The sequence below is a fragment of the Lithobates pipiens genome, unplaced genomic scaffold (genome assembly GCF_037356315.1).
Source record: "Lithobates pipiens isolate NorthernLeopardFrog02 unplaced genomic scaffold, aLitPip1_a1.2 Scaffold_8, whole genome shotgun sequence".
In the NCBI taxonomy this organism is placed as follows: Eukaryota; Metazoa; Chordata; class Amphibia; order Anura; family Ranidae; genus Lithobates; species Lithobates pipiens.
Genome location: NW_027507903.1, coordinates 629,717,486 through 629,744,352, shown reverse-complemented (window position 1 = coordinate 629,744,352; position 26,867 = coordinate 629,717,486). Strand labels below are relative to the sequence as shown.

The 26,867-nt window shown below is 43.2% G+C and overlaps 1 protein-coding gene across 1 annotated transcript; it reads left to right on the top strand.

Annotated features, from left to right (window-relative positions):
• The first annotated feature begins 8,299 nt into the window (after nucleotides 1–8,299).
• On the top strand, nucleotides 8,300–9,236 carry LOC143962410 (olfactory receptor 1468-like). The gene has a single exon (XM_077471692.1). The coding sequence runs from the start codon at nucleotides 8,300–8,302 to the stop codon at nucleotides 9,158–9,160; it is 861 nt and encodes a 286-aa protein (XP_077327818.1). The 3' UTR covers nucleotides 9,161–9,236.
• The last annotated feature ends 17,631 nt before the right edge of the window (nucleotides 9,237–26,867 follow it).

Sequence of the window (26,867 nt, the reverse complement as noted above, 5' to 3'; positions counted from 1 at the left end):
AAATTGTGACAGGTACTGAGATGGGCTGTGACAGGTACTCGGGGGCTCATATGGGCTGGGACAGGTACTCGGGTACTCAGATGGGCTGGAAAAAGTACTCAGATGGACTGTGACAGGTACTCGGGTACTCAGATAGGCTGTGAGAGGTACTCAGGTACTCGGGTACTCAAAAGGGCAGTGACAGGTACTCGGGTACTCAGATGGACTGTGACAGGTATTCAGGTACTTGGATACTTAGATCGGCTGTGACAGGTACTCAGATGGACTGTGACAGGTAATCGGGTACTCAGATGGGCTGTGACAGGTACTCAGGTACTCGGGTACTCAGATGAGCTGACAGGTACTCAGGCACTCAGATACTCAGATGGACTGTCACAGGTACTCAGGTACTGGGATACTCAGATGGACTGTGACAGGTACTCAGGTACTCGGATACTCAGATGGCCTGTAACAGGTACTCTCACCATCTCATATAAAGTAGTGCTTGGTGTCACTGCTCCAATCCACATAAATCCAGGATTTTCTCCATCTCCAGGCTCAGGGGATCACTTTTAAAGACAAATTGTTCAGTCTTAGCAATCTTCATCACACGTCCAAAATGAAAATCTTGCCAGCAACAATTTGCTTTTGTAATTTTCTGTAGGCCGACCCCACATTGCTTTCAATAGAGCAGTTATACTCCGATCATTCAGCACATACTGTAATTCCACTGAACGAGACCACAAGATGGTTTAGATAGTATCATCTTGGAATTAATGTTTATCAGATCATTCAGTCAAAATAGCAGTAGAAATTTTTTCCATGAAAGGTATAAAGTTCTTTATATAAATATACATCATCATCTTCCACATATTTATAAACAACTGATTCAACAAAATTCAAATAAAACAAGAGTAATACATTTCACTCAACCATCTTATAGATTTTGAAAAAAAAACACACAACATACGATATCCTTAACTTTTTCTATTTTACCCAGACTGAGTATAAATGTGCAAATACTCAGACACCCATTAAGTTATGCTATGCAAAGCCATTGGGTAACATCTCATCTTAGATGTTACATATATTCAGGTGTCATGATACTGATTATTGGGTTTAAATGCTTCACTCCAATTTTAAGACAAAATTCAAGAAATAAAACATAAAGACAATAAAATATTAAAGCAAAATAAATTATATAAAAAAAAAATATAGAAAAAGTAGGGAGGTAGAAAAATAAGTCACTATGTAAAGTTCAGTGCTTGATGAATACTTAGGGAGTCTATTATTTTTACAGTCCTTCAAATGCATTGTATAGTGGTGTGAACTTCTCATGTTCTGTAGCTCAGTTGCAAACAAGTATTTAGAGGTCACACAGATTCACAAATCTAAAAGACAACTAAAAGACAAAAAAACTCTCCAACAAAGATTCATTAGCACAGTCCTTAAACATTGATTTTTAAGATAAAACAAAATACTATTTACATTTTTATAGTTCCATTCTAATTCCCCCCCCCCCCCCCCCCCGCCCTAGAAGTGTAATTTGCACTCAAAAACTGATCTGAAGGACCTCCACCTCCTGCTGAGTCTGTACCTCTAGCATTCTTTTATCTCCTCAATTGTTCCAATAATTTGTCATGTTCTACCTTAAGTTTATCATTTTCAATTTTCAGATGGTCACATTCCTGTTTTAACTGAGAAAATGGTAACCAGGTCTTGCACTTTTGGGTATGAAATTTTGTTTAGCTCTGTTTTGCATATTTGGATCTCAAGTCTTTGACCTCATAAATCTCCCTTGGCTTTTTGGATTTGTTTTTATACTCTGATCTTTATTTTCAGTATTTGTCCTTTTACAGACTCCATATTTGATTTCCTCCATAAATGATCTGATCTTAACAAAATGTAATGTAAATGATGAGGATTTGGGGCAACCAATAAAATATTTTCTATGATATGCTCATTCAAAGGATCTAAAAACATTATTTTTTCAATTAGTTTTTATTATATATTTAACAATAAAACAGTGACACAATACAAAAATTTTGAGTTACACAGTATTACAGCGTATACATTGCTCGATCGTTAGGTAATACAACAGTATCTAGTAATTCTAAAAGACATGTCGTTTCTTCAGTTTATGGATCAATTGAACACATTTATCCTTAACCACTCTTGGGTAATGGTGTCACTGCTGCGGTCCTGGCACCCCCAATGAGAACTAACTGTGCCACAGACCACAGGGCCGCAACAGCAGATATTATCTTTCACGTAACCATATGTATTTTCTATAATATATTCCATTAGGTGTAGCCCTCAAAACAGAAAAAAAAAGAGAAAAGAACGGTATAACAGCATTAACATAAACAACTTTAACGGATTACATGTACCACCAATTAATGTATGTGAGTTATCCTTTATATGCTAGGATAGTGCGTTATCCATGTTTCCCAACAGGAATTAAATCTGGACATATTTTAGTTCCTAATGGCGAAGAATTTTTCATAAGTATATTGTGTTTTGATTCTATATATGACTTCTGACAAAAGAGGTGTTTCTATAGATTTCCATTTATAGGTTATGGTTAGCTTTGCTGCTATTGGTATATTTGTAACTAGGGATCTATATTTTCCCGGGAGGGAGTGCACCCCTGTGTTAAGAATGGCCCTCTTCGGAATTGGGTATCATAGTTTCTCCCGTAACTTTATTAAGTAGGGAAAATACTTCCTTCCATGCCACCCCTTCCCCCACACTCCCTCCAGCAATTGGGGGAGGAATCTGGGTAGGTCTGTGCCAACCTCACTGTAGTTAAATAAGTCCTATACAGTATTTTCAACATAAATTCCCAGTGATTGGGTGTATCGAAAAAGGGATTGAATGGCTGTTTGCCATTCTTTCTGCGTGTAGAGAGTTCCCAGTTCCCTTTCCCAATTTAGCATATTTGTGGATTTCTGGAATTTACCACCATACTGTAACTTGTAATACCACGACAGTCCTTTTTTACTGTCTCAGTCTGACTTCAAGCATGCCCAGGTTTCCCTATGGATATTATAATGTATGTTTGGATTGTTTTTTTTTTTTAAAGAAGTGAGTTGGATATGAGAGAATGAAGTGGGCTTAGGGTGTTTGGCTACTAAATCTTTATAGGTCTGTATCCCTTCTCTTGTCCTCTGGTAAGTATTAAAATTAGGTATGATGTGTTTGTACATCTGCAGTGGAATTTATCTGTGCATTTATCTGTAGTATCTTGAGGTACTGTAGTATTAAGGTTCTTCCACGCTTGAAGCGTGGCATCTATAGAGGGGAAGGGTTTATGAATTAATTCCATATGCATCAAACTTGACAAGAGCAATGCGGGTAAATTTCTATTGCCTACCATGCACCTCTCAACCTGGACCCACATTTTATCAGAGTTTGGGTCTATCCATGCCTTCGTCTGGTCTAGGCAGGCTGCAATATAGTAGTTTTTGAGGTTAGGGAAATTTATTCCTCCATTTAATTTCTGTTTCATTAATATGGGAAATGAAATCCTGGCCATTTCCTTCCCCCATATGAAACGTCTGAATAGTTTATCTACTTCTTTAAAGAATTGGTCTGGTATAATTATCGGTATGGTTCTAAAATAATAAAAGATTTTAGGTAACAGCATTATTTTAAGTGCTGCTATTCTCCCTATTAGGGATGAGCTTCGAGTTCGAGTCAAACTCATTTTCAACTCGAACATTGCCTGTTCGCCTGTTCAGCAAACAGTGAACAATTTGGGGTGTCCGCAGCAAATTCAAAAAGCCGCCGATCACCCTGTACAAGTCTATGGGAGAAATCTAAGGTGCAAATTTTAAAGGCTAATATGCAAGGTACTGTCCTAAAAAGTGTTTGGGGACCTGGGTCCTGCTCCAGGGGACATGGATCAATGCAAAAAAAGGCTTAAAAACGTCCGTTTGTTCGGGAGCAGTGATTTTAATAATGATTAAAGTGAAACAATAAAAGTGTAATATTCTTTTAAATTTCATACCTGGGGGGTGTGTATAGTATGCCTGTGAAGGGGCGTATGTTTCCTGTGCTTAGAACTGTCCCTGCACAAAGTGTAATTTCTGCAGAAAAAAAATTCATTTAAAATCACTTGCGGCTATAATGAATTGTTGGCTCTCGTAATACAGAGAACACCCTTTGAAAGTCATTGATTAAAAAAAAAAAAGCGTGGGGTTCCCCCAAATTCAATTACCAGGCCCTTCAGGTCTGGTATGGATATTAAGGGGAACCCCACGTCAAATAAAAAAAAAATAATTAATGTTATTGAGTTAGTGGGTGACTGGGTGTTGTCTATGTGCCTGCACCGCAGAATACACCTGTATCTACCCATTATTGCAGTTCTCTAATTGAGCCATCTGCCATCTGCAGGAGTTAGTAGATGATTGGGTGTTGTCTGTGTGCCTGCACCGCAGAATACACCTTTATCTACCCATTGTTGCTGTTCTCTAATTGAGCCATCTGCAGGAGTTAGTGGGCGATTGGGTGTTATCTGTGTGCCTGCACTGCAGAATACACCTGTATCTACCCATTGTTGCTGTTCTCTAACTGAGCCATCTGCAGGAGATAGTGGGCGACTGGGTGTTGTCTGTGTGCCTGCATCGCAGAATACACCTGTATCTACCTATTGTTGCTGTTCTCTAATTGAGCCATCTGCCATCTGCAGGAGTTAGTGGGTGTTGTCCTCTGGCTTACTGGGTCTTGAGGATGGATCACTGGCCAGAGCTTGCACAGTATGAAATTGAGCTACTGGCCTGTCCTGCATCCAGCATTCTTTCGGAATGCGCCTTCAGTGCTGCTGGTGGCTTTGTAACCGATCACAGGGTGCGCCTGTCCACTGACTCGGTTGATCGACTGACCTTCATAAAGATGAATCAGTCTTGGATCACCACCAGCTACCAAGCACCTGAAGCTGATTAATATCTAAAATTAATATTTTTTGTTTGAAATATCACATCCCTTCATGCTGATGCTGAGTGGCTGTCCTGTTATGTTGACTGTCTATCCTCTTCCTCCTCGGCTGATATCTTGGAAGAACATTTTTTGGTTCTGGGTGATGCCACCAGCCCAATTTTTCAGCCCCTGTTTAACAGGGGCGTTTAATTGCAATTTTGATGTAATGCTTTGCAGCAGGGCTCATTCCTGCACTACAAATAGAGTATATGGGAGAGGTTGCAGTGTTGTGGCACCAGCACCAGTGCCTAAGGCCCAATTTTTCAGCCCTTGTTTAACAGGGTCGTGTAATTACAATTTTTGATGCAATGCTTTGCAGCAGGGCTCATTCCTGCACTCCAACTAGAGTATATGGTAGAGGTTGCAGTGTTGTGGCACCAGTGCCTAAGGCCCAATTTTTCAGCCCCTGTTTAACAGGGGCATGTAATTACAATTTTTGATGCAATAGTTTGCAGCAGGGCTCATTCCTGCACTACAAAAAAACGGCAATTTTTAAAAACATTTTAGGCATTGCCCCATGTCCCCAAACCCTTTGTATGACAATATCTTGCATATTAGCCATTAAAATTAGCACTTTTTATTTAGAACATTCGAGTCCCATAGACTTCAATGGGGTTCTAAAGTTCGCACAAATTTTAGGTCCGTTCGAAAGTTCTGGTGCAAACCGAACTGGGGGGTGTTCGGCTCATCCCTACAGGTGGCAAATGACAGACACTGATGGGTGACAGGTGATGGGTGACTGTTGTCAGGTGATGGTCACTGGTGGGTGACAGGTGATGTGTGACGGTCACTGGTGGTTGATGGGTGACAGTCGCTGATGGCAGTCTCTGATGTTGACTGATAAGTGACAGATGGGGGTCATGGATGGGTCACTGATGACGGTCACTAGTGATGGTTGACAGGTGCACCACTGACGTCAGTCTCTGACGGTGACAGGTGCACTTTGTGGGCACTGATGGGTGACAAGTGCACTTTGTGGGCACTGATGGGTGACAGGTGCACTTTGTGGGCACTGATAGGTGACAGATCTGATGACGGTCACTGATGGTGGTCACTGGTGATGGTCACTGATGGCTGACAGGTCCACCACTGACGGAAATCTTTGATGGTGACAGGTGCACTTTGTGGGCACTGATGGGTGACAAGTGCACTTTTATAAGCACTGATGTGGTGACTGTTGGGTGACAGCTGTAATGGGGGGGGGCGATGATGTGATAGGTTCTCTTTACTGTGGTGTTGGTGCAATACACTACAAACACATAGATCAGTAACTCACTGCTCCTGGCTCTTCTCTCCTCACACTGAAAATGGTGTGAGAGGAGAGAAGAGCCGGTAACAGCTAGTAAGCGGTCTTTGTTTACATTTAGTGATCGGATGTGAATGGATCACAGCCGATCACATGGTAAACAGCCACCAGCCATTGGCTGTTTACCCTTGTCGGTGACGAGCAGTGTTCCTGGAAACATGCCACCACTGATATGACCGCGCTGTGCACTCCCGATTGCGTGTATGCGTGGTCTAAAGCGGGGAATACCCATTGTGATCAGCCGCAACGTTATTGTGGCCGATCGCGTGGTGCATAGCCATGCCCAATGGCTGTTCACCCCTGTTGGTGATGCAATGTGTCGCCGGCACATGCCGCCACCGACAGAGCAGGGCTGCGTGCCCACGATCGCACGCATACCCTGTGTTTATCAGCCACCTTCATATGAAGGTGGCCCAAAACAAGAGCTGCACCGCTCCGCCGTTATATGACAGTGGGCGGGCAGCAACAGGTTAAATACCACCAAAAAAAGCTCTATTTGTGTGAAAAAAGTACACAAAATGTCATATGGCTACAGTGTTGCATGACTGAGTAATTGTCATTCAAATTGTGAGAGCACCGAATTTTGAAAATTGGTCTGGTTAGGAAGGGCTTTATGTGCCTAGTGGGCAAGAGGTTAAATCTAGTGGATCACCATTACAGCCAGGGAACTAAAATTTCAGATGGACAAATAGACAATGGAAGGGTACTTATGTATTTCAGCTCAGATTTCCTTTAAAAATTGTACATTGTTGTTTCAATTATTTATTATAGTATTAAAAAAAATACATACAGTGCATACCCAAAGAGATCTGAGTTACTCTCTCTGGAATTTTTAATCTGCCAAGAAATATATAAATATCTGTGTGCAATAGGTTTCTTACCTAGTCAGCTATGCTCATCTACCGATACACATCATATGTTTTAAACTTCCGATAGATATACAGTATAAAATATTTTTTTTCCTTGCTGTTTCTTTCTTTCTTTTTTTATTTTTTATTTATGACATGTTTGCATTTTTCAATGTTACACAGAATTACTTAAATTCAAGCTAAAAAACTACATATGGATTACAATCAGAGATCATTAGTAAACAGAGCAAGTACAATTTTTTTCATTTTGGAGAATATTTCTATAGCTTAGTTAGATGAGTGCAAATATAGATGTGCAACTAGTGCAACTATATATATATATATATATATATATATATATATATATATATATATATATATAAAATGTATATTGTGTTTATGTAATTTTTCATTTTGCCCACTTTACATGTGTTCTAGATGTAAGGAACTATGTAGTGTTTCAAACCTCTCTGGCTTTACAATGGGACCTCGTCTTCTCTGAACTTCAACTGTAGTGTCATCATTGATGGTGGACATCATGCACACATTCCTGAGATCCTTCCACCTCAAGGCCAGAACTTCGTTGCATCTTAAAGTTGCTCTTTCTCCCCTTCACACTTTCTTATTTACTAACCCTTGTGGGAAGCCCTTCTTATTCTTTCTGGAGGTTCCACAGGCCAGGATTTCTGCAAGGTATAGGTGTTTGAAAAGGGGCAGGCTGGTGTAGAAGTTATCCAGTTATATGTGGTAACCTTTCTTCAGCAGTGGGTATGCCAGGTCCCATACAATTTTACCAGTTGTGCCATGTAGGCCAGGCACTCAGGGGGAACTATGTAGTGTTTCAAACCTCTCTCCTAAATATGCATGCCATATTTATTAAATAAATAGCAAGGAGTTGAGGTGCTAAAAGAATAAAGACTGTTGACTAAGCAAAGGAAATATTAAGTAATAAAATAGGATAAATCCATGTTTTGTTTTGTTTTTATTTACTTTGAAAGTGGTTGCGTATTCAAAGTAAACATAGGCTTGGCGTATAAATTATTATTTAATTTGGAAATTGAACATACTGTATACTTTCATTTTTCTGCAAAAATGTATAACTGTTTTGCTTATATTTCCTTCTTTCATGTAACAGACCACACATGAAGGTAATGCCACCACATTCTTCTTTTTGGGATTCAACAGCATGGCCGTATATAATCTTCTGCTCTTCACCTTGGTCCTTATTATATACATTGGGACAATATGCGGAAACTCTTTGATCATCATGTTGGTATATTACAGTAAGACCCTTCATACTCCCATGTACTTTTTTATCTCCCAACTCTCTATATCTGACATCATGATGACCACAGATATTTCTCCTAACATGTTAAATATTATTCTACATGAGTGGACCCCCATATCATTTTCTTCTTGCATCACTCAGTATTATGTCTTTGGTTCAACAGAAACATTTGAATGTTTCCTTCTGACAGTGATGTCCTATGACCGCTATCTGGCCATCTGCTCTCCTCTGCATTATGCCTCCATTATGAAACAATCACTTTGCATTCAACTAGTTCTTGCATCCTGGCTGTTGAGTTGTTCTGTGGCATTCATTCCCACACTTGGCTTAAGTCAACTAGAATTCTGTGGACCAAATGTTATTGACTATTTATATTGTGATTTAAATCCTCTTGTGGAACTTTCTTGTTCAGATACATCCAGATTTCAAATAGAAGTAACCGTGTTGTGCTTTCCTGTGCTAATATTACCCTTCCTTTTGATAGTGGTTTCATATACTTATATTGTTTTAACTCTGGTAAAGATATCCTCCTTTTTGGGAAGACTAAAATCCTTTTCTACTTGTAGCTCCCATCTTACAGTTGTTTTTCTATTTTATGGAACCCTAATTGCTGCATATATGATTCCAAAAGAAGGGCAATCACGAATGCTCAAAAATATAATGTCATTGTTATACACAGTTTTTACCCCCTTTGTAAATCCTTTTATATACAGTTTGAGGAATAAAGATATCAAAAACATTGTAAAAAAATATATGTGACCAAAGTGTTCAAAACCAATGTTAATTAGTAGGTTATTTTAATAAACTTTAAAGAAAAAAAATTAACTCAAGAGAACCTAAAAGGAGCTTAACCAATTCAACCCCGGAAGGTTTTACCCCCTTAATGACCAGAGCACTTTTTACAATTTGGTACTGTGCTACTTTAACTGGCAATGGCACGGTCATGCAATGCTGTACCCAAACAAAATGTGCGTCTTTTTTTTTAACCAAAAATAGAGCTTTCTTTTGGTAGTATTTGATCACCTCTGGGATTTTTTTTTTTTGTAAATAGTTTTTATTAAGAGATTTTCACAATATAATCACAATACAATCACAATATAATCACAATATAATCTCCACATCCCCACAGTAATTGTACAATACCAGAGATAAAGAGGGGAACCAGGAGCAAAGAGTGACACGAGCAGCCTACTCCTAAGAACAGGCTTATGCGTTATACATGTCAGGGTTGTACATTAGGCTACATATCAATATGCAAGTAAGATAGCGATCACAATACACTGCCATCCCCTTCCCTTCAACCTCCGAATCCTACCCAACCCACCACACCGAAGAGGTTGGGGGCAGGAATTCGACAGAGCCTCCCCCCTCGCTACTCGCATATTCCAGGTGTAGGTGTTAGCATAACAAGTAGGCGGGGGGAGGAACAAGAAAATAATTGGGAGTTGCATAGAATATTTTTAGGTAGAACATATTTTAAGCTAAACTAAAACATAACAAGTAACAAATAACTTTCAAGGACTGGTCCGTCTTATGTCCAAAAATGAGAATGGGTATGAATGAGAATGGTCCTGTGCGATCCCTACTTTCCACTAGGAGTAGATAGGTTCCAAGTCAAGGATTTACATGACTTGAGTTCTTTTATGCCATATTTCCCATATTTGCCAATTGTTATCAAACTTTATTTTTGTTCGAAGCCTAAGAGCTAGGATTGATTTGCACGCGTAGTGTAGATGAGTGGTCGACCGTACCTCTGAGGCATTAGGTGCTTGATTATTTTTCCAAAACCTAGCTATCAGGCCGCGTACACACGCAGGGACTGTTCGCCCAACTTTGTCCATCAAACAGTTTCGGCAAACAGTCCGCTCAAAATTAGCATGGACGGACATTGCTACACACGACGGACGAACAGTTTGCTGAAACCGTGCGCGATGACGTGAACGGCACGTACGACGGGACGAAAAATACGACGTCCTATACACTGCATTATAACTTTCGGCGTGTAAATCCTTTCTGAGCATGCGCGGAACTTAGTTTGCCGAACAAGCCTACACACGAGCGGACTGTCCGCCGAAACACTGTTCAGCGGACAAATTTGGGCGAACAGTCCCCGCGTGTGTACGCGGCCTCAGTGTTCTAGCCACCAGGAGAATGTGAGATACTACAACTCTAAAATTAGGTGGGTACTTTTCGACGCATAGGTTAAGAATTGCCAGCCCCGGATCAGGAGTGGAGAGGAAACCAGTTGTACTGGAAATAACACGAAATATGGTGTTTCAGAAGCTTGTTACAGTAGGTGCAGCCGATATTGTGTCAATCTCGCTGCTAGCGGCGAGATTGACACCCTACGTGCTCCGTCGCGGGAGCCAGCGCCGAGCTGGCTCGCATCAGTAAAGGAAAAGAAACATCACTGGCCGGGAATCCCCTTCACCGAAAAAACTGGCGTGGGGTCCCCCCCAAAATCCATACCAGACCCCTATCCGAGCACGCAGCCCGGCCAGCCAGGAAAGGGGGTGGGGACAAGCGAGCGCCCCCCCCCTCCTGAGCCATACCAGGCCGCGTGCCCTCAACAAGGGGGGTGCCTTGGGGAAGGGGGGGCGCGCGGCCCCCCACCCCAAAGCACCTTGTCCCCATGTTGATGAGGACAAGGGCCTCTTCCCGACAACCCTGGCCGTTGGTTGTCGGGGTCTGTGGGCGGGGGGCTTATCGGAATCCGGGAGCCCCCTTTAATAAGGGGGCCCCCAGATCCCGGCCCCCCACCCTATGTGAATGAGTATGGGGTACAATGTACCCCTACCCATTCACATGTGAACAAAAGTAAAAAAAAAAACAACACACAAGGGTTAAAATAGTTTATTGCACAGCTCCGGGGGTCTTCCATCTTCGGGGGTCTTCTCGCCGGACTCCTCCGCTATCTTCTGCTAGCTCTTTTACTAGGGGAGGAGCCCGGCATTCTTCTTCGCCGCCTTTGACTCAGTGGAGTGGGAATACCTGTGGAACGTTCTCCAGAGATTTGGCCTGGGTCCAACCTTTATATCCTGGCTTCCAATGCTATATTCGGACCCGACAGCCAGAGTTCAGTCTAATGGCATGCTTTCTGCTTAATTCCCGCTCCATCGAGGCACCAGGCAGGGGTGCCCCCTCTCCCCGGCCCTGTTTGCGCTCGCCATTGAGCCCCTGCCTATCCTCTTATGGTCATCAAGGCAGATAGCTGGCATATCAGTGCATCCCATTGTCGAGAAAGTATCTATGTATGCTAATGATACTCTTCTCTACCTTAAAGATCCCCACCACTCCTTATCAGTGGCCCTGGATTTAATAGATTTATTTGGCAAATTCTCAGGTATTAGAATTAGCTAGAATAGCTCCTCCCTCTAAACCAGGGCATACCCCCCCCCCCCCCCCCCGAATCTCCCGGCCCTGCTTCAGTGGGTAGATAATTTTAAATATTTAGGAATCCAGATCCATAGAGACCTATCTAATTTCCTGGATTCCAATGTATATCCGGTCCTTAAAAAGTTAGTACAGAAGGCTTCTATCTGGAAGAACTTACCACTCACCCCAATAGGCCGAGCTAACTTAGTCAAAATGTCCTTCCTCCCCAAATTTCTCAAAATTTTTAGTTATACCCCTATTAACATACCCAATTGCTTCTTCACCAAATTAGAACAAATGGTCATTTATATGGAAAGGGTCGGTACCGAGGGTAGCAAGGTCTACACTTCAGCTTGGATTATCAGGGGGAGGCCTCGCCCTCCCTGGCTTTAAGAAATATTACTGGGCTGCGGTCCTTGTATCTGTGCGGTGGTGGTTCAGACAAGACCATTCTAACCCTTTGGTTAATCTTGAGGCTGCTATATTGGGTTCTTATTCTGAGCTAAGCAATATAGTATACAGAGGGCCTAGATCCACCACACAGATCACTACTCCCATGAGGACTATGGTGAGGGTATGGAAAGTCTGAAGTATGAAGTCTCAAGGCATATGTAAGAACTGCAGACATTCTCTCCCACATACCCCAATGGGGCAACCCATCACTACCCCATCTGAGGATGGTACCTAACCCACAGGTCTGGGCCAGATATGGAGTGAGGACTCTGAGGGATGTCATGCCAGAGCGTCGTTTGCTCCCTTTTGGAGGGCTGAAGAGTATGTTTGGGCTTTCCCCCTGGATGTACTTTAGGTTTTTACAGTTAAGACACCCACTCAGGGCAACGTTTCCTGGCTCTATTAAGATGCAACCAAACCAGGTAGAGAGGCTGCTTACATCATGCATCATAGATAGAACACTATCCTCTATTTACCTTAGACTTACCTGTGTAGCTGGCTCCTGAGCAAAAAGGGCCTTCTCAGCCTGGCAACGTGATCTCCCAACTCTGTCTCAGGAGGACTGGACAGAGGGCCTACAACAGTTTATTCCTCTTATGATATCAGCAAAGGACATATTTGTACAATTGAAATCCCTTCATAGGGTGCATTATACGCCTCAAAGAGTGGCATTAATGTATCACACCTCTGATAAATGTCCCAAATGTAATGGAAATATTGGCAATTACATACACATGGTGTGGCTCTGCCCACAAATACAAGAGTTCTAGCAAAAGGTAGCTGATTATATCACCTTGATAAGTGGAATACATGTTGGGCTAAATCCTTTGATCCTGCTGTTGGGTTGGGATGAGCCGAACACCCCCCGGTTCGGTTCGCACCAGAACTTTCGAACGGACCCCAAATTCGTACGAACGTTAGAACCCCATTGAAGTCTATGGGACTCGAACATTCGAAATTAAAAGTGCTAATTTTAACGGCTAATATGCAAGATACTGTCCTAAAAAGCGTTTGGGGACCTGGCTCCTGCCCCAGGGGACATGGGTCAATGCCTAAAATGTTTTAAAAAATGGCCGTTTTGGCGGGAGCACTGATTTTAATGACGATTAAAGTGAAAAAAAAAGTGAAATATTCCTTTAAATATGGTGCCTGGGGGGTGTCTGTAGTATGCCTGTGAAGTGCAACGTGTTTCCCGTGTTTAGAACAGTCCCTGCACAAAATGACATTAAACGGAAATAACATCATTTAAAACTGCTTGCGGTTTTAATGTTATATCTGGTTCCTGCAATATGGTTGAAAATCATTGAGAAAAATGTCATGGGTAGCCCTCCATGCCCATTACCAGCCCCTTTGGGTCTTGTACGCATATTAAGGGGAACCCCGTACCCATATTAAAAAAAGGAAATGCGTGTGGCCCCCAGGACCTATATACTCAGAACAGCAGTATACAAGCGGTGCAAACAAGACAGGGACTGTGTAGGTTTGATGTGTTAAGTTGAATCTGTTTGTAATTTTCAACTGGTACATTTTTAAAGTGTAGCTCCAGTCAAAAAAACTATTTTTAAGCTTTTTGGAAAACAGAGGGAAGGGTTATCACCCCTGTATAATTTGTTTTGTCGTCCATCTTTTTTCATCTCACTTGCTGTTGTCTCCTTCCGTTTGCAAGTAGGAGATGTTTATAAGTTGGATGTTTGAAAGTAGGGGCCTGCCCTATATGCTCTGCAGAAATGGCGGAACAAGGTGTTGGTTTTTCTACAACATTGTAAGCCCTGAAAGTGACTCTTGGTGGACGCTGGAGTGCCCTGCTGTGAACGATTATATCAAGAATTGTAATTACATGCCATTGTTGAACAGTGGTAGAAAAATTGACCTTTGGTGGTTGTGCTGCTGGTGCCACAACACTATAAGTCCTCACAGTTACTCTGGGTGGGCACAGGAAGGGGCCCTCCTGTGAAATATTATATCAAGAATTGTAATTACATGTCCCTGTTAAACAGGGGCAGAAAAATTGGGCCTTAGGCACTGGTGCTGGTGCCACCACACTGCAACCTCTCCCATATACTCTTGTTTTATTGCAGGAATTAGCCCTGCTGCAAAGCATTGCATCAAAAATTGTAATTAAACGCCCCTGTTAAACAGGGGCAGAAAAATTGGGCCTTAGGCACTGGTGCCACGACACTGCAACCTCTCCCATATACTCTAGTTTTATTGCAGGAATTAGCCCTGCTGCAAAGCATTGCATCAAAAATTGTAATTAAACGCCCCTGTTAAACAGGGGCAGAAAAATTGGGCTGATGGCATCACCCAGAGCCAGAAATGTTCTTCCAACATATCAGCGGAGGAGGAAGAGGATAGACAATCAACATAACAGGACAGTCACTCAGCATCAGCATAGGCAGTCTTGAAGGGATGTGATATTTCAAAAAAAATTATTCGGTTACATCAGCTTCAGGTGCTTGGTAGCTGTGGGTGATCCAAGACTGATTCATCTTGATGAAGGTCAGTCGATCAACTGATTCGGTGGACAGGCGCACCCTGTGATCGGTAACAAAGCCACCAGCAGCACTGAAGGTGCGTTCCGAAAGAACGCTGGATGCAGGACAGGCCAGTAGCTCAATTGCATACTGTGCAAGCTCTGGCCAGTGATCCATCCTCAAGACCCAGTAAGCCAGAGGATTTTCGGTGGGAAAGGTGTCCAAGTCTGACCTTGCCCCTAGGTATTCCTGCACCATATAAATCAGACGCTGGCGATGGTTGCTGGAACCGATCATACCTTGGGGCTGCGGACTAAAAAAATGTCTGAAAGCATCAGTCAGACGGCCACCTTCTCCACCGCTCCTTCTGACCGATGCCTCAGCAACACGTTGTCCAGGACCAGGAGTTTGTAACCTCCCAGTCTCTGGAAACGCGTTGCACAGACCTTTCTGCAAGGCCTCCCGTGGCAAGATAAGGTAGGCAACCTTACCCTTGTACCGTGGATCAAGGAGAGTGGCCAGCCAGTAATGGTCCCTCTCCTTGATGCGAAGAATACGAGGATCCTTCCGCATGCTTTGCAGAATCAGGGAGGCCATGCATCGTAGGTTAGCTGAGGCATTCGGTCCGGAGTCCTCTGGGTCACTAAGGACAACATGATACGCAGCTACCTCCTCCCAGCCACGTACAAGTCCACGTGTTTCTTGGGACTGTAAATCATCCCTACAAGACTGCTGCTGCTGCTGCTGCTGCTGCTGATGCTGAGTGCCAGCCTCCACCTCCATGCTGACACAATCATCCTCCTCCTCCTCTTCCTCCTCCTCATCCTCTTCCTGTGTGATGGGTGGCACAGCAGGAACACTTTCTGGATAAAGGGGGCCTTGAGAGGCAAGGAAGTCCTCCTCTTCCTGCCTCTGTTCTGCCTCAAGTGCCCTGTCCATTATTCAACGCAGCGTATGCTCCAAGAGGTGGACAAGAGGTACAGTGTCACTGATGCATGCACTGTCACTGCTCACCATCCTTGTGGCCTCCTCAAACGGTGACAGGACAGTGCATGCATCCCTGATCATGCCCCACTGGCGTGGTGAGAAAAAACCGAGCTCCCCTGACCCTGTCCTGGTGCCGTAGTCGCACAGGTACTCATTGATGGCCCTCTGCTACGTGTGCAGCCGCTGCAGCATGGCCAACGTTGAGTTCCACCTGGTAGGCATGTCACATATAAGGCGGTTCTTGGGCAGGTTCAACTCCTTTTGGAGCTCAGCCAGCCGAGCACAGGCACAACCAATAGTAGCATGTTGGAGGCGTGGTGGCGGAACAACCTCCAACACTACTGCACCTTGTCCTGCATCCTTCCCAGCTGCCAGAAGAGTGACCCAATGGGCCGTGAAAGACAGGTAACGTCCCTGTCCATGCCTGCTGGACCATGAGTCAGCGGTAATATGCAACTTACCGCTGACCGACCTGTCCAGCGAGGCAAGGACATTGCCTTCCACGTGCCGGTAGAGAGCCGGAATCGCCTTCCATGAGAAAAAGTGACGTTTGGGGACCTGCCACTGAGGAACCGCACATTGTACAAACTCACGGAAGGGGGCCGAGTCTACCAACTGAAAAGGCAGCAGTTGAAGTGCTAGCAATTTAGCCAAGCTAGCATTCAACCGCTGGGCATGTGGATGGCTGGGAGTGAACTTCTTTCGCCGGTCCAGCAGCTGGGGCAAGGACATTTGCCTGCTATAATCGGACGTGGGTATACTGCTAGCAGAGTGCCCGGAAGCACTTGGCTGTGACACACCTAATTCTACACCTTCATTCCTCTCAGAGCAGGTTTCAGAGAGGACTGAAGGTCTAGTGGGGTTGGAGATGCCAGCTGATGAGGAGCAAGGAGAGGTCCGCTTTGTTCTTTGGTGTGGGTCTTTGAGGTACGCTTGCCAACGAGCTGCATGGCAGGTCAAAATATGTCTGGTCAAGCATGTGGTGCCCAAGCGGCTGATGTTTTGGCCACGCGAGATATGCTTGAGACATATGTTGCAAATAGCAGTGGTGCTATCTGATGCACTCGTCTCAAAAAAGGCCCACACCAAAGAACTTTTAGAATAACGCGCAGAGGCAGCGCCCTGCACAGGCGGAGCTCTGCGGTGTGATTCAGTCGGTGTGCTGCCCCTAAGCTGGCCCCCGAAGGGCATCCTGCCTCGTTGGACGTGTGCCTCCTCCTCCTCTTCCTCCTCCTCCTCCTCTCTCCTAGCAGGCACCCACGTGGAGTCAGTGCCCTCATCATCCCCTCCCTCTTCATCGCTGTAGCAAACCTGGCAATATGCTGCAGCTTGTGGAACATGACTGCCAGATTGCTGTCCTTCTTGAGCATCCTCTCTCTGCATTCACGCTACAGCCTTCCTCTAGTTGAGTGTCATCATCAGAGGCTACAAAACACTGGGCATCCTCCTGGAGCATGTACCCAACACTGTGCTCAAAGAGTTCAGGAGACTCCTCAGGAGGACGTGGTGGGTCTAGGGAAGGAGTCACTGATGATGACATTGAGAGGAGGGAAGACGATGCATTGGCAGCTGCTTTGCTATTACCCTGAGACTGGGTGAGAGAGGATGAGGAGGATGAAGAGGGCTTGGTCATCCACTCTACCAAGTCATTGGCATGTTGAGGTTCAACATGTCCAGCTGCCGAAAAGAAGGACAAGCGTGTCCCATGGCCACGTGCTGATGACAATGCACCGCGTCCACGACCAGCACTGTTGTCTCTAGACACAGAGCCTGCTTGCCCTCTTTTATCGGCTCGCGCCTGTCTGCCTCTCCTTGCTGGCTTTCCAGACATTGTAATGGCCTGAAGGGAGTTGGGTAAAACAGCAGTTGGGTAGTGTATATTGTGCTGGAGGCACACAACACCCACTAACTCCTGCAGATGCCTTTATTATAGAACACCAGAGATAAAGGGGTATACTGTAATGGAGTCACACAATACCCACTAAGCCCTGCAGATGCCTTTATTATAGAACACCAGAGATAAAGGGGTATACTGTAATGGAGTCACACAACACCCACTAAGCCCTGCAGATGGCTCTATTAGAGAACAGCAATAAAGGGTAGATACAGGTGTATATTGTGCTGGAGGCACAAAACACCCACTAACTCCTGCAGATGCCTTTTTTATAGAACACCAGAGATAAAGGGGTATATACAGATGTATACTGTGCTGTGCTGGAGGCACACACAACTTTCAATAACTCCTGCAGATGACAAGTGGGCTCAAATAGAGAAGAGCTATGTAGGTGGATATAGCGGTGTGTACAGGGTACAGAGCATGCAGACAGTACGCACAAGCTCCTAACACTACTGACTGCAAGCTCTATTATAAAAGATAGATCACTAGCTATATAGGTGAGGTGAATATAGCGGTGTATACTGCGGTCAGAGCACACAGACAACAACCACTACAGAAGAGCAAGATCGAAAATCGGCCAATAACGATCGGTGTATACTGTGTTGAAGGTACACAGAACACCCACTAACTGCTTCAGACGCCAACACACTACACAAGGCCGCCGCGCTGGCGGCCTTATATAGTGTGGGGCGTGTACTACACAGCCTGAGCTATGATTGGCCACAGGCATCCTGCCTGTGGCCAATCATGGCTCTCCTCACTGCTGGCGCTGTGATTGGCCAAGCATGCGGGGTCACAGTGCATGCTTGGTCAATCATGAGCCAGCAATGCACTGCGATGACGCAGTGCATTGTGGGCCGTGAGCGCCACACGGATTTGGCGCGAACGGCCCATAACGTTCGGAATTCGCCGAACGGGCGAACAGCCGATGTTCGAGTTGAACGTATGTTCGACTCGAACACGAAGCTCATCCCTACTGTTGGGTATTACAGACAATCTACCCACTAACACCCATAAAAAACTATCTTCTATATGGCATTTTATGCCAGGAAGACTATTTTGCTCCAATGGAAAACAACAGAATAACCCTGGTTGGCTACTTGGCGAGACCTGGGGAACTCTGCTCCCCCCCCCCTCTATAAAGTAACCTACATGGGTCGCAACTGTCCTAAAAAATGGCAAAAAATATGGTCAGCATGGATCGAGGCCAGAGGCCTCACGGTGTAGGAATGGGTGGAGCTTCATCCTCGCAATTCCCATCCTTACCCATATGGGGGGTTCTCCCTCTCAGGCTTCCTAGTTCTTCATACTCAGATGGTGCTACGGACATCCCATGCTCCCCCCTCCCTAACCTCCCCTTCCCCTGGGATCTCCTCGCCCCCCCCCCGTTCCTCCCAACCCTCTTTTCCCCCCACCAACTATAACATTTGTTCTTGTGACTTGGGATACTTAGCATTGACGGGTTTATAAGGTCTAAATGTCTAACTTATCAACGAGATCAGGTCTTAGCGAACTAGAATTTGGAATTTAACATAATTTCAGAAAATTGTGAAAAATAACACTGACGTAACACATTATATGAACAAATCACGTTTTCTTCCTGTAACCATATGGCATGATTCTCTTGAGAAGTTATACTGTTTACTGTACATCACTATATAATGTAACACTGGATATGCATAACATGTAACTTTGAATATAGCAATAAAAATTCCTTCTGTTAAAAAAATAAAAAACTTTTTTTTTTATATAATATTTAACAGCAGGGCCCGTTTCTGCGCCCAACAAGAGTATCTGTGAGGACTTACAGTGCTGTGGCACCACCACCAAAGGCCCAATTTTTCTGTCCCTGTTTAACACGGACATGTCATTACAATTTTTGAAATAATATTTAACATCAGGGCCTGTTCCTGCGCCCAACAAGAGTAACTGTAAGGGGTTACAGTGTTCTGGCAGCACCAACATCTAAGGCCCAATTTTCTGCAGTGTATATAGGGCAGGCCATATAGTATATATACTTCTTTTCAGAGTATATAGTGCCTGGGGGCTCCTCACACCATTTCTTTTTAATGAGGGGGGGGGGGGGTATGCTGTTTTTCTCAATGATTTTTATCTATATTACTGGGACCTGACAATACGTTACAGCCGCAAGCAGTTTTGAGTGACTTTTTTTCCTTTAGAAATGTCATTTTGCTGTGGTATTGTTCTAAACATGGGAAAACTGTGCCACTTTACAGGCATACTATAGACACCCCCAGGCACAATATTTAAAGGAATATTTCATCTGTACTGTTTCACTTCTTAAAACCACTACTCCTGAAACAACTTCCCCTTTTAAAACTTTTTTTTGCATTAATATATGTCCCCTGGGGCAGGACCCGGGTCCCCAAACCCTTTTTTTGGGCAAAAACTTGTATATAAGCCTTTAAAATTAGCACTTTTGATTTTTCACGTTTATGTCCCATAGACTTTAATGGTGTTCGCGTGTTAGAATGAACTTTTTTGCATGTTCGGATGTTCTGGTTGTTTGGCTCATCCATATATATAAACAATATCACACTATCCAGCCTCTTATTTAATTTACATTGAGGATATTGCCAGGGATACAACTGGGTATCCTACAACCGAAGGTGATTCAGCTGCTATCTCAGACCAAACTTAATTGTGTGGTCACCTACCCGGAGGTGAGCACAATCACACAGGGGGAGCATGTGTACGAAGTCACCGCAGTATTGTGTGGAGCACCTATACAGTCACATTATTGGATTATCAAAATATTTTTCAATGTGAACCTGCTTGATTATTTTTCCTATTGCATATTTGTTATGTGTTATGTGCTATAGAGCTCAATATTTATTTATTTCATGCACTCAGCATTTATTGGTTAACTTTTTGATCACTTTCACTGTGAACTTGCTTAATATAAATGTTTTTTTATTTTTCTTATACAATATATATACATTTTCTTGCACTTTTGTAGGAATACATGTGTAGCATAGTGTATTGCATATTCATTGCTGACACTTATATATGAATTTACCTATGTGTTAAGTTAGTAAGTTACAGTTGCAAAAAAAAGTATGTGAACCGTTTTGGAATGATATGGATTTCTGCACAAATTGGTCATTGGTGATCTGATCTTCATCTAAGTCACAACAATAGACAATCACGGTCTGCTTAAACTAATAACAAACAAAGAATTAAATGTTACCATGTTTTTATTGAACACCTCATGTAAACATTCACAATGCAGGTGGAAAAAGTATGTGAACCACTAGATTAATGAGATCTCCAAGAGCTAATTGGAGTGAGGTGTCAGCCAACTGGAGTCCAATCAATGAGATGAGATTGGAGGTGTTGGTTACAGCTGCCCTCCCCTATAAAAAAAAACCCACACCGGTTATGGGTTTGCTTTTCACAAGAAGCAATGCTTGATGTGAATGATGCCTCGTATATAAAAGAGCTCTCGGAAGACCTACGATTAAGAATTGTTGACTTGCATAAAGCTGGAAAGGGTTATAAATGTATCTCCAAAGGCCTTGCTGTTCATCAGTCCATGGTAAGACAACTTGTCTACAAATGGAGAAAATTCAGCACTGCTGCTATTCTCCCTAGGAGTGGGCGTCCTGTACAGATGACTGCAAGAGCACAGTGCAGACTGCTCAATGAGGTGAAGAAGAATCCTAGAATGTCAGCTAAAGACTTACAAAAGTCTCAGGCATATGCTAACATCCCTGTTAGCGAATGTACGATACTTAAAACACTAAACAAGAATGGATTTCATGTGAGGATACCACAGAGGAAGCCACTGCTGTCCAAAAAAAAAACATTGCTGCATGTTTAGTTTGCACAAGAGCACCTGGATGTTCCACAGAAGTACTGTCAAAATATTCTGTGGACAGATGAAACCAAAGTTGAGTTGTTTGGAAGAAACACACAAAACTATGTGTGGAGAAAAAGAGGCACAGCACACCAACATCAAAACCTCATCCCAACTGTGAAGTATGGTGGTGGGGGCATCATGGTTTGGGGCTGCTTTGCTGTGTCAGGGCCTGGACGGATTGCTATCATCGAAGGAAAAATGAATCCCCAAGTTTATCAAGACATTTTGCAGGAGAACTCAAGGCCATCTGTCCACCAGCTGAAGCTCAACAGAAAATGGGTGTTGCAACAGGACAACGACCCAAAGCATAGAAGTAAATCAACAACAGAATGGCTTAAACAGAAGAAAATACGCCTTCTGGAGTGGTCCAGTCAGAGTCCTGACCTCACCATGATTGACATGTTGTGGCATGACCTCAAGAAAGTGATTCACACCAGACATCCCAAGAATATTGCTGAACTGAAACAGTTCTGTAAAGAGGAATGGTCAAGAATTACACCTGACGGTTGTGCACGTCTGATCTGCAACTACAGGAAACGTTTGGTTGGAGTTATTGCTGCCAAAGGAGGTTCAACCAGTTATGAAATCTAAGGGTTCACATATTTTTTCCATCTGCACTGTGAATGTTTACATGGTGTGTTAAATAAAAACATGGTAACATTAAATTATTTGTGTGTCATTAGTTTAAGCAGACTGAATGTTTATTTTTGTGACTTAGATGAAGATCAGATCACATTTTATGACCAATTTGTGCAGAAATCCATATCATTCCAAAAGGGTTCACATACTTTCTTTTGCAATTTATTGTTTTATTGATACTCTAGCACAAAACATGTGGGATTGTTCATTGCTAGCATCTGTATATTATTTTTATCTATTGTTTCACATTATTTAAGTTAGGGTGGGAATTTAATTTGGTAGCTCGCAAGACTTATTTTTTATACACTCCTCACTACCTATTACAGTTCTGGAGGCTATGAAATGCCAAGATAGCCCCCCCCCCCCCCCCCCCCCCCCCGAAATGACCACATTTTGTAAAGTAGACATCCCAAGCTATTTGCTGAGAGGCATGTTGAGTATTTTGCAGATCTTAATTTTTGTCACAAAGTTTTGAAAATTGAAAAAAGAAAAAAAAATCCTTTCCTTCTCTTTCTTAATTTTCCAAAACAAGTGAGAGCTGAAAAATACTCACCATGCCTCTAACAAATACCTTAGGTGTCTACTTTCCAAAATGGGGTAATTTGGGGGGGGGTTTCGCTATTTTGATTTCAGGGCCCCCGAAACTGTGATAGGTGGTCAGGAGTAAAATCACCATTTTACTCCCTTATAAAGCCTGAAGGTGGTGATTGGTTTTGGGGTCCAGTACGCAGCTAGGTTCCCAAAAAGTTTCACACATGTGGTATCCCTATACTCGGGAGAAGCAGAAAAATGTATTCTGGGGTGTAATTTCACATATATGCCATGTTTGAGCAATATGTCATTTAGTGACAACCATGTGAAAAAACAAAACAAAATAAAACTAAACAAAAACCATTGTCATTTTCCCGAAACTTGTGGCAAAATATAAAATATTCCATGGACTCAACATGCCTCAAAGCAAATAGCTTGGGGTTTCTACTTTCCAAAATGGGGTCATTTGGGGGAGTATTGTGCTATCGTGACATTTCAGGGCCTCTGAAATTGTGATAGGTAGTGAGGAGTAAAATCACCAGTAAAATACGTTCTTAGAAAGCCTGAAGGTGGCGATTGGTTTTCAGGGTCCTGTACGCGGCTAGGCTCCCAAAAAATCTTACACATGTGGTATACCTGTACTCAGGACAAAGCCCTTTCTGACACTTTTTGTTTACATGAGGAAAAAAAATTCTCGAAAATTACTTTGAAGCCCCAAACATTATGTTGGCCCTACAGATTAAAATGCTGGGTGTTGCAATGTTTTTTGTTTTTTTTTCACACAGTATTTGCACGGCAGTTTTTCAAACACTTTTATTTTGGAAAAAAAAAACACTTTTTTGAATTCTAATGCACTACAACACACTATATGGTCTGTAATTCCCAGGGATGTATTTTGGGCCCCTTTCAAATATTGGTGCTACATTGGCTTTTCTCCAATCACCTTCCATTGTCTTTTATTGACAGTCAGTAGACTGTCAGTAAAAATTAGGAACAATGGTCTGGCAAATTACTTGACTGAGTTCCATAAGTACCCTCGGATGCAAGCCATTTGGTCCCAGTGATTTATTAATGTTAATTTTCCCAAGTAAATTTTAATTCTGTCCTCTCTTAACCATGGAGGTGCTTCCTGTGATGTGTCATAAGGATAAACACTGCATATTTGGTTACTGAAGCCCCCCAATTCCCCTGTGAAGTGACTAAGGAGAAGAATACATTCAATACCTTTGCCATCTCCAGATCCTTTTTAACCAAATGTCCTTCTTCATTCTTTATGGGGCCAATATGGTTTGTCTTCCCTTTTTTACTGTTTACATACTTAAAGTATTTCTTGGGAATTTTGTTGCTCTCCTCTGCTATGTGTCTTTTGTGTTCTATCTTAGCTGCCCTAATTTCACCCTTACATTTCTTGTTGCATTCTTTATAAAGTCTGATAGCTGATGATGATCCCTCAACGTTGTATTTTTTGAAGGCCTTCTCCTTTGCTTTTCTATGCATTTTTACATTGGAGTTAAGCCATCCAGGACTTTTCTTCGCTCTTTTAAATTTCTTACCCAATGGGATGCATTGGCTAATGCCCTTATTTAATGTGCTCTTAAAGCAAACTGATCTCTCCTCTGTGTTCTTTGTTCCTAAGATTTTATCCCAATTCATGCCTTCTAACAAGGTTTGTAGTTTACAGAAGGTGGATCTTTTAAAATTCAGTGTCTTTGTATTCCCCTTATGTTTTCTATTTCAGTGATTCATAAATTGCCCCATATTTCCACATCCATGATCAGGTCTGTATTGTTGGTAATCAGTAGATCCAGTAACGCTTTATTTCTAGTTGGTGCATCTACCATCTGAACGATGAAATTGTCCTGCAAGACATTTAGGAACTGGCAAACGTTAGATGATTATGTGGTTCCCTCCGTCCAGTCTATGATGAATAATTAAAATCCCTTATTATGATAATTCCCATCCTTGCTGCTAAATCAACTTGTTATAGGAGATCCATCTCCCCCTCCTCCCTGAGGTTAGGGTGCCAATAGCAAACTCCCAGTAATTTTTTCCCCTTAGCTTCATCCCTTTGAAGCTTTACCCGTAAGGATTGCACCTCCTCCCTAGCTCTTTTAGTGATGTCATCTCTCACATTCACTTGTACATTATTCTTGATATATAGGCATCGAGCAACTAAACTGTAAAGAAAACAAAATATTAGGAGATGCACGAGGTGAGAACATCGAGAACCACATTATAACTATTAATAGAGCCAGCAAAATTAGAGTACAAATAATAGATGTGTAAATCAAACATTAGGAACAAGGCAAGAAAGAACCATTAACTGAGACCATACTCTGGTGGTGGACCTGGGGGGAGCACTCGTGATGATGAGACTCCAGGCAGGCAGCAAATTATATAGAACAGAGGGAGTGTAGAGCCTTTACTTACATTTGCGGTTAAAGAGCAATACAGGTATCCAACAGTAGTACCATAAACATGAAATACACACCCCTGCCCAATAGGCCCCACCACCCCAAAAACAAATGGGGAACAACCCTTGTGACCTGCCAGGAGAGGGTTAGAAATAAATGGGGTGTTAAAATTTTGAGTCCCCACTGGTCAGCACCACGTGGGGTTGACAGACTAACAGTGAATTCTGACATGTGGGGGCGGCAGAGGTATCGGGTTGTGGAGCCTGTGTGCAGATCCCACAGTCCTGAACACTGGTTGCCCCCTCCCCATCACCTAAAATGGTGATGGACAAAAACCAAACCCAACAAATAGAACAAATTAAATTGGGTAGACTGAGCCAGCAGCAGAGGAGGGATATTCCTGAAGGTTCTACACCAAGTCAGGGAGCCCGGAGTGAAATTGGGGGATTTGGGGTTTAGCGGAGAGTTGGCGGTATACTTGGCAAAGAGAATAGTATCATGTTGGTTTAGCCTGGAGTAAAGAAATTGCGGGGTCCCTCTGAAGGAATTCACCAAGACATGTTTTAGGATGTGATACCAGCCACCCAGGCTGATGGAAATGATAAACAGAGCCAGTAGTCAGAAATCATGGGATCCAGAGAGCAGTTGCATGTTTTTTTAATGGAAAAGTAACCTTCAAACATGTCAGCAAAGCCAAGAGGGTCAAGGCTGGACAGGAGCCTGGACACCAAGTTCATTGGGTCTGAGATAGGAAGGCTGCTGGGACCATCAGGGGCAATCCACCAAGTCAGGTTTTGCAAAGACTTACCAGCTACTTAGAATAGCGTGGAGGTCAGTCCTCTCAGGAGGTTAGATGACATCTAAGGGCCTCACGACTTGAAGCATGAGACCGGATTCGCCTTATCCATTGTGGTCATGGTAAGAGTGGGCCAAGCACCTCATGGGTGAGTAGATAGTCATGCCAATTGGGGGCGCTGATAGTAGGCTTGTTTAGGAATCTGAACAGCTCTGGGAGTTGGCCAGGGGAGTGAAGATAGAAGTCAGATCCCTGCTTATGCACAATTAGATGGAAAGGGTGGCCCCATCAATAGTCTGCTTCACTAATTGCTTCAAGAAAAGGTTGTATTAGTCCCCACATGGCCCGTATCTGCCTGAAAACATCTGGATATATCCGTATCAGAGCTCCGTCAAAGTCAATAGGGCAGTTCGACCAGACTTGTCATAGGAGCTCTTCTTTAACATTAAAGAAGTGGACAGTAGAGTCCAGTAGAGTCCTGCAGTAAAGAAGGAAGTCTTGAAACAATCATGGTCTATGCCCTGGGTGCAGTGCCAGGGTCACCCTATTCAAATCTTCACAGACCTGTCCCCCTCCACAATTCAATGCAGAAGATCACTGAAACTGCTGCTCTCAGTCCTTACTCAAACGGACATTAAATACAAATGGGCCTTCCCTTCACAGTGAAGTTCTCTGATAGAGGAAAGAACTACTCTTTCTCAAATTTTTCCTGATAGTGAAAGACTACTTCCACACCTCAAGTACATCTCCCAGGAAGCTGCTATGGACACGTCCTACAACATTCCTGGATAAACCAAAAGACCGACACCTATCAGCCGCCAACCACAGCTCTCGAAGAAGAAGACTAGAGCCAAGAAGGCTAAAGACAACAGACCCTCTTGACTGCCTGCCAGCTAACTCTAGCTGGCCCTCTCTCACTACCCAGAAATAAACTTCTGATTTAACTGTTCCAGCTGACTAGAATTCCATCTCTTATATGTTCTAATTGTTTTCCTCCTGAGCTCACAAATAATTTTT

Bases quoted from the DNA above. Each gene is read 5' to 3' on its own strand.
- LOC143962410 (XM_077471692.1), top strand. From the start codon at position 8,300: ATGGCCGTATATAATCTTCTGCTCTTCACCTTGGTCCTTATTATATAC.